Below are 9,417 nucleotides of genomic sequence, written 5' to 3' on the forward strand. Positions count from 1 at the left end.
CAGTATTCCCACACTGATACCAGTTAAATACGTAGCCTTTCACAGGGAGCTGTCAAAGTGTCAGACTGTGCTGCTGGCCAATAAATTCACTGATCACAGACAGATTGCTGCAAAAGAGGGAGGGAGTGCTTTCTATGACAATTTTCTTCATGGCATGGATTTCAGTACAGGTTTGGAACAGGAGGCTCCTATCAAGGGTTCTCCAGATGTTAAAAATTAAGTGGGTATTTGATCAAGGTCAAAAATAGGCTTTTCAAAGTGACTGGAACATCTTTGTCATTGTATACAAAGGAGAGACTTGTAAATTACAATTTTATACAAGGTGAAGGATGTCTAAGAGCTCAGGTACAAATCAATTGTCTTGGGATTCATTACGGAATGAGGGTAAAGTCTCATAAATAACAGACATGATTGATTAGTGATTGGGATGTTGCTTCCCAAGCAGCATGGTCTTTACCTTGGCACTGTGTGACTGTTTTATCAGTAAACATGCTTTTTCCGGTGGTTGAGACAAATCCTCATTTACAGGTACAATAGAAACCTCCAAAAGTGTTGGTGCATCTTGAGTTTGAACCACACGGATCTATCTCACACTCGTTAATATCTGGAATACCAAATAACCATGAAACTCCCTGACCACCTTACTGATCTCTGTAAGCTTCCACCCAAATGTTTGTTTGATCTCGACCTCACTGTGTCACAGCTGGTGTGAGTTTACATGAAGAGACTGTTTTGCCTCATGTGGCAATCTTTATATCTCACATTCCAGAAAAATCTTGGCATGGATGTTGTGGTATTGAAGAATCCAACAGACATTTATTCCAACTAATCATTACTTGCAGACATTACTTTCCTGAGACAAAAATGTATCACGCTGTTCCATTAGAACAGAGGAGAATGGTTCCAGTAGAATGTCATGCTTCAAATGATCTGAGGTAAGATGGAGTATGACATCTTTATACCACAAGGTCACATGCTATGATGCAGTAATGATATCGCAAGCACTTGTCTGAAGGTTTTACTGACTGTTAATACGTAACATAACAGTGGACAGGAGAAAAACTCAGAAGTTGAACAGCAGTCTGCACCACATACTACAAGTGTTGAGCTGGGATGAGAAACTCATGCTCCTGGGAACTCATGCTCCCACTGACTCTATAACCTTATCGCAGCTCAATGAACTCAACCAATGCTAAAATAAGGATTAATCAGATTAAAATAGTGTGTTGACTGCCTGTGAAATGTCAAATTAATGCTAGATTAAGTAATTATTTGTCAGTATTATTTTCATTTGACTCCCCCTCATGACTATTCACTCATTGGGGATAGCATGTCACAGTGGGTTATGTTACCAAGTTTAGATTCCAGAGTCTTTAATTAATGCTGTGAAGGTATGAGTTTCGGTTTCTCACAGTTTACTGTATAGAAAGAGGAGTCTCATGAATGGTAATCTTACAGAGGGTGAAGAAAGTAAGGATGTTATGGATAGAAAATAAAAAAGTAAGAGCCACAGATGAATTATTCTGGGATTTGTTACATTGTGAGGGTCAGGTTGTTGCAAAAAACAGTGTTAGAGAGTGATAGTCTAGTGAATGTTTTAGATGTTGCTTCCCAAGCAGCATAGTCCTTACCTTGGCACTGCGTGACTGTTTTATCAGTAAAGGTGCGTTTTCCAGTAGTTGGGACAAATCCTCCTTTACAGGTGCACTGAAAATGGCCAATTGTGTTGGTGCATGTTGCGTTTGAACCACACGGGTCTGTCTCACACTCGTCAATATCTGGAATACAAAATAACCATGAAACTCCCGAAACAGCTTCATGTACTCATCATCTGCTGTAAGCTTCTGTCTAAACATTTGTTTGACATTTCTCTCCCTGTGTCACAGCTGGTGTTAGTTTCTGTCTAAGAGAAAATCCTTTATTGCAAGTGCAACTTTCCTCAGAAAATGTTAAACTGCTGTCATGTAGCAGAACAAATTATTTCAGTCAAGTGTCACTGACCCATATGGTCCAGAAGAAGCCCTTTGGCCCATTGAGTCTGCACTGTCAAACACTACTTCAAATCTACACAAATCCCACTTTCCTGCGCTTGGCCCATAGCCGTGAATGGGATGATATTTGAGAGATAGCATTGAGATAGCATTGTCAGGCAAGGTTAAGAGTAATCCAAAGAGATTCTACAATTTTTTAGGATTAAGAGAATAACTAGAGAGAGGATAGAGAGATCAAGGAGGCTATCTGTGTGTTGAACTTCAGTAAATGGTGGAGATATTAAATGAATATTATGTATCCATTTTGACTGTGGAGAAAGTAATGAGGGCTAGAGAATGCAGGGAAATAAATATTGATGCTGTACAAACAGTTGACATTACAGAAGAGGAGGTCCTGGAGGTCTTTGAGAATATAAAGTTGGATAAATGTCCAAGACTTGATCTAAAGTATCCCATCCTTTCTTCATACCTAAACTGCTCCAACCCAGTAACATCCTGGTGTATCTCCTCTGGGCCCGTTCCAGTGCAATCACATCCTTTTGAAAATGTGTGACCAGAACTACACACAGTTCTCCAGTTGTGGCAAAATCAAAGTCCTGTAGAGCTCCAACATAATCTCTCTGCTCCTATAATCTATGCATTGACTGTTAAAAGCAACTAGCCCTTATACTTTATTACCTACCCATTAACCTCTCCTGTCACCTCCAGGGACCTGTGGACAGCCACTCCAAGATTTCTCTGTTCCTTTGATCTTCCTCATGACCTGCCATTCATTGAGTACGCACTTGTCTTGTTACTTCTTCCAAACTGTATCACACCACACTTAACAAAGTTAAGTTACATCTGCCACTGATCTGTCCATCTGACCGATCTGTCCATATCCTCTTGTAACATAACACCTTCTTCCTCACTGTCAAACACCTGGCCAGCCATCATGTCATCAGCAAACTTACTTATCATCACCCCCCACGTTTTCTTGTGTATCATTTATGTAACAAACAATAAGGGACTCAGCACCAATCCATGGGATATGCCTCTGGGCACTGACCTCCAGCCTCACAAACTGCCTTCTACCTCCATCCTCTGGCTCCTATCATTAAATCAATATTTGGATCCAACTTGCCAAGTTACCCTGGATCCCATGTGCTTTTGCTCTGATGATCACTCTCCTGTGTTGGACTTTTTCAAAGGCCTTGTTGGAATCCATGTAAACTGCATCAATCTGTTATGGACCAGAGCAAACCCCCTCAAGATATATTAAAAGGATTGTCTAGCCCCTACATTTTTCTTATTTTGAAGGTAAATGTAAGGTGTTACGTACCAGATGCAATTTGTTTGGTCAAACTACTGAACATTAAGCAAATCACAGTTTATTCATACACTATAGTTAAAATACAACCAAAGAAAAAGAAAAAAAAACTGTGTTAGCTGTGACTCCGTTGGAAAACTTAGCAGAACAATAGATAGATTAGTTAGCCAATAAACAGTGAAGGTTCCAATATACTAACATCCCAAAAGCATACCGTTTGCAAAAGACAAATTCAGAGAACAGATTGTCTCGCATGCACCTCTAGCAGCAAGAAGCGAACCCCCAGCTTTTAACAGTAACTAAGAGATGGAAAGAATAGTTTCCACTTCTTCAAGAACTCAGTCGCAACTGCTACTGAAAAATTAAGAAACTAAAAATCCTGGTTCTGTGGGAGTTTGGCCACACCCGTTCATGCTGCTTCTATTGTTCAAATTTAAAAAAAAACAAGGCCTCACAAACAGTTTACTTTTATCGACTTTCCAAATAGTGTTTCAAAGCAGTGGCCTATCTTACCCCCCCCACTCCAAGATAGCTAAAACCAAAACACCCATAGAAGCTCGCCTCGTAATCTATGAAAGCCGTTGTTAAATGAAAGAAATCCCTGATACTCACTTTATAATCAACAGATAACCATTTATTTATCTAATTCTAACAGTTAACAAATTGACAGAACTACTAACAAACCAAACAATTCCCCTTAAATACTAACTATTCCTGAATAAAAAAATTCTAATGGTATGCTGTTCCTATATATATATATATATGTATATATATAAGTCCCACTAATATAAACCAAATTAATAAAAAAAAAGCTTAATCTCTCAAAATTATAGCCAGGATAAATCTTCCAGAATAGCATCCAAGTGGAGGCAATGGCCTAGTGGTATTATTGCTGGGTTTTCAATCCAGAGACCCAGATAATGTTCTGGGGACCTGGGTTCAAATCCCAATATGGCAGATGGTGGAATTTGAGTTCAATAAATATCTGAAATTAAGAGTCTAATGATGACTGTGAATCCATTGTCGACTGGTGGAAAAACCCATTTGGTTCATTAATGTTCTTTAGGGAAGGAAGCTGCTATTCTTACCTGGTCTGGCCGACATGTGACTCCAGACCCACAGAAATGTGGTTGCCTCTTAACTGCCCTCTGGGCAATTAGGGATGGGCAGTAAATGCTGCCTGGCCAGCGACCCCCTCATCCTGTGAATGGATTTAATAAAAACGTTCTTTGCCTTCTCTGCTGTCCTCCAGTAAGGAATGACTTCCTCCATCAAATTCTTGTGTCAGGAATATTAGCTAAGAGTGCCACAGGACCTTTGTTTAGATGGTGCTTACTCTGAGATCTTAGAGATTTCTGCGAGAGCCAGTGATTTTCTCTTTCTTTAGAGTCTATGGCTGTTGAGAGCTGTTCTCTTAACAGATGGCAGTTTGCTCTCACACCAATTTTCAAATGCCCTCTTCTTCTATACCTTTGATGACCTATTCATTTTTACAATAGGATTGGTCCGAGGTTGTCAAAGCCATCAGATTTAAATTTAATTGGTCTTAAATCTTTGGTATCTACGGCCTGGTTTAAATTGATTAGTTGAAATCAAAAACCTATTGTCTTAGTAAAAATGCTGCTTTGATTGCTAACTGTTAAGCTTTCTGAAAGAATATTTCAATTCCAAGAAATCTCTGTGAATCCGCTGCTGCCTGCAAACATTTTTTAATTTCCTAAAGCCTAAACAAATACTCTTTTAAACAAACACCTCTTTTAAAGAGACCATACGTTGCTCCCTGCTATCATCTTACAAACAAATTCTAACGTCCTGCCTTCCAATCCACAAGTGCTATACCAACTTTGCAACACCTCCCCCCTTAAGAAAAAGATGGCTTCAGTTTTTTTTCCTAAATCTGAACGCTATTATTACTAAACACATAGGTCATTAACCTAGAGTTACTCATTTCATACTAATTCTACATAATATATATAAAATTGAACACTACCATCTTCAAATTGAATGGGTGCAATAATATGCATCATCTAAACAGTCTGCAATTTTGTTCTTAAATTGTTCTAAAACCTTTAAGGGGTTATGATCAATGTATATAATTGTCTCAGACACATTACTGGTAATATACATGTTGAAATGTTACATCGTCAACACCAAGCTCTAAACTTTCTCAATTGTGGAATATTTCTGTTGATGATTATTCAACTTTCTGGAAAAATACCCAATAGGTCTTTCTATCTTCTCGTTGTTTCCTTATAAGAGTACAGCACCAACACCCATATCACTTGCATTGATAGCCACTTTGAATGGCTTTGTGTAATAAGGTGTGGCTAATACTGGCGCAGTGGTTAACACAGCTTTCAGGCTGTCAAATGCCTTCTGACATTCCTCCCACCACTGAAATGTTTGGCACTTCTTCAAAAATCAGTCAGTGAAGCAACCACACTGCTAAAAGTTGGTACAAACTTCCAATAAAAAACGCTGAGTTTGGAGGAATCATTGTCGATGGTGTGGGAAATTACCCAATAACTTTTGTTTTCACATCCTTTGGGGCCATCTGTTCATATCCAATGACAGGGCCTAAGAAAGTGACTTGGGCTTTTGCAAACTCACTCTTAGCCAGGATTATCACCAACCTCACCTTCCGAAATCAATCGAACAATACAACAGATGCTCCAAATGTTCCTTCCACGTGAGACTAAAAATCACCAAGTCGTCGAGGTAAACACACAACTGAGTAATCCCAAAGTGACTTTATTGGTTAGTCTTTGAAATGGGGCTGGCTCATTTCTCATACCAAATGGCACGACTATAAATATGTTCAGTTGATTCGGCGTCACAAAAGCTGAAATTTTCTTCACTCTTTTAGATAAAGGTACCTGCCAGTATCCTCTGAGTAAGTCCAAATTAGAAATATAAGCTATATGTCCCACCTTCTCAAATATTGAATAGGATATGAATCAGATTTTGTAACTGCATTGACTTTGTGATAGTCCATATATAATCATTGCGTACCATCTGGTTTTGGCACCATTACTGTGGGTGAGCTCCAGTCAGTACAACTCAATTCGATTATGTTGCCTCTGAACATGCGTTCAATCTCTTTTTGAACCTGTGCCAACTTTAGAGGGTTGAATCTATAAGGGTGCTGCTTAATTGGAAAAGCATTTCTGATATCTACATCATGCACAAATAGATTAGTACTTCCCAGCTTATTCCTACATACCTCCCCATGTAATTGTAACAACTCTTTCAGGTCATTTTGATTTTCCTCTGGAAGGTAACTCAATAATTTATGCCAATTTTTGAGAATTTCCTCATTGTCCAAATTGAATTTAAGGAATGTCCAATTCATAATCACCTGAACATGGTTCTTCACTCTGTGTTGCAACCAGTAACACATTCTCTTTTTGTTTTCCTTCCCTAACAAAATACCTTTTGAACATATTCACATGACACACTCTGTGAGTTTTCTTTCTATCTGGCATTCTTTTTAATAGTTCACCTCACACAATTTCCTTCTGGCTTGTTAAGGCCCACAAAACCTTGCTTTTAAAGATTCACCTACCATTGGACGTAACACTAACTCGTTATCTCCACAAGCAAAATTGCGAATTTTTGATTTCTTCTCGACTTCCTGTTTCAACACATGCTGTGCCACTTTTAAATGCTGTCTTGCCAACTCTCCCACTCTACTTAATCTTTCCCTTAAATTTGACACACAGTCCTAATGTGTGGTCTCTGAATTCTGACTCACCAATTTCTCTGTAATTAATTTCAGAGGTCCTCTCACCTCGTGTTCAAAAACTAATTCAACTGGACCGAATTTGGTAGATTCATTTGGTGAATGCCTAAATACAAAAAAGTACAAATGGCATTCCATCATCCCAATCCTCTGGATAGTCTTGACTCTAAGACCTCAATGTGGTGTTTAAAGTTCGATTCCACCGTTCTAATACTCCCTGTGATTCTGGATGATACACAGTGGATTTGAAGTGATTTGTTCCTAAGCTATCCATAACGTCCTTGAATGACCTTGATGTAAAATTTGACCCTTAATTTGATTGTATCTCTGAGGGTAGTCTGTTTCTGGGGAAACAAAAAGATTGTGTAACTCTTCTACAATCCTTTTAGCCGTGATACTGCATAATGGAATGGCCTCTCCATTATTGTCAACAAATATTGATTCCCACTTTTTGTTTAAGTACGGGTCTAATGCAAACAATTAAGTCCCTTGTAAAAGGTTCCTCAAATGCGGGAATGGGTATTAAGGGTGCTGGTTTTATTGCTGCCTGAGGTTTTCCAATTCCATGAGAACATAAGAACCAGGAGCAGGAGTGGGTCATCTGGCCCCTTGACCCTGCTCCGCCATTCAATAAGGTTATGGCTGGTCTTTTCGTGGGCTCAACTCCACTTCCCCACCCGCTCACCGTAACCCTTAATTCCTCTTATTGCTCAAAAAATTATCTATCTTAGCTTTAAAAACGTTCAGTGAGGAAGCCTCAACTACTTTACTGTGCAGGGAATTCTACAGATTTACAACCCTTTGGATGAAGAAGTTCCTCCTCAATTCAGCCCTAAATCTGCTACCCCTAATTTTGAGGCTATTCCCTTTTGTTTTGGTTTCACCCACCAGTGGAAACAACCTATTTGCTTCTATCTTGTCTATTCCCTTCATAATTTTATATGTTTCTGTAAAATCCACCCCTCCAATTCTTCTAAATTCCAATGAATATAATCCCAGTCTACTCAGTGTCCCCTCATAAGCCAACCCTCTCAACACCAAAATCAACCTAGTGACCCTCCTCTGTACCCTTTTCAGCGCCAGTCCATCCTTTCTCAAGTAAGGAGACCAAAATTGCACACAGTACTCCAGGTTGGCCTCACCAACACCCTATACAGCTGCAGCGTAACCTCCCTGTTTTTAAACTCAATCCCTCGGGCAATGAAGGACAAAATTCCATTTTCCTTCTTAATTACCCATTGCACCTGCAAACCAACCTTCTGTGATTCATCCACAAGGACACCCATATCCCTCTACACAGCAGCCCACTGCAATTTTTTACTGTTCAAATAATAGTCCTTTTTACTGTTATTCCTACCAAAATGGATGACTTCACATTTACCAACATTGTACTCCATCTGCCAGACCTTTGCCCACTCACTTAAACTATCTTTCAATGGAGTCTACACAGCACTGATGAAGTCACCTAGAAGGGAGACAAAACATTTGCATGAAAACCAGTCAGCTTGGTGAACCAACTAACAACTCCAATTGCCATAGATCTTTGTTAAAACACTATCTATATCGCTCTGCAATCTTTCAGAGTCCTCTGCACATTCTGCTCTATCACTCATCTTAGTGTCATCCGCAAACTCTGACACACCACACATGGTCCTGAACTCCAAATCATCTGTGTAAATTCTAAACAATTGCTGCCCAACACAAAATTCTTAGGTGGAGAGGGATTTAGGGGTTCTAGGACATGAGTCACAAAAATTAGGAAGGGTTAGTTGTAGCATTTCATTAAGAAGGTTCATGGAATGTTGTCCTTCATTGAAATTGAAAATTAAAGTAAGTATGTTATGCTTCACTTATATGGGGCATTACTGAGACCACTTCTTGATATTGTGGGCAGTTTTATTGACCTTATTTAAGGAAGGATGTAAATGTACTGGAGGTGGTTCAGAGGAGTTTGACTAGATTGATACCTGGAATGAATGTGTTATCTTATGAGGATATGTTGGACAGACTGTGCTTGTTTCACACTGGAATTTTGAAGAAAGAGGGGTGACTTATTTGAAGTGTAGAAGATCTTGAATAGTGTTAGCCAGGTGAGAGTGGAAAGTGTGTTTCTTCTTGTGTGTGAATCCAGAACCAAGGGGCACTGTTTGAAAATTCAGGATTGTTCTTTTTAGGACACAGATGAGGAGAAATACCTCAAGGATCTGTTTTGGGGCCACTGCTGTTTGTCATTTTTATTAATGACCTGGATGAGGGCGTAGAAGGATGGGTTAGTAAATTTGCGAATGACACCAAAGTTGGTGGAGTTGTGGATAGTGCGGAAGGATGTTGCAGGTTACAGAGGGACATAGATAAGCTGCAGAGCTGGGCTGAGA

The 9,417-nt window shown here is 39.4% G+C and overlaps 1 protein-coding gene across 1 annotated transcript in view; it reads right to left on the reverse strand.

The window, feature by feature from the left end:
- The window catches only part of LOC109935378, a 109,189-nt gene that overhangs the window by 19,092 nt on the left and 80,680 nt on the right, over positions 1-9,417 (reverse strand). Inside the window, exon 20 of the mRNA XM_048617833.1 lies at positions 1,632-1,778. Coding sequence (XP_048473790.1) covers positions 1,632-1,778 — 147 coding nt within the window. The remainder of the gene's footprint in view (positions 1-1,631; positions 1,779-9,417) is intronic.

The sequence above is a fragment of the Rhincodon typus genome, chromosome 38 (genome assembly GCF_021869965.1).
Source record: "Rhincodon typus isolate 14 chromosome 38, sRhiTyp1.1, whole genome shotgun sequence".
Classification (NCBI taxonomy): domain Eukaryota; kingdom Metazoa; phylum Chordata; class Chondrichthyes; order Orectolobiformes; family Rhincodontidae; genus Rhincodon; species Rhincodon typus.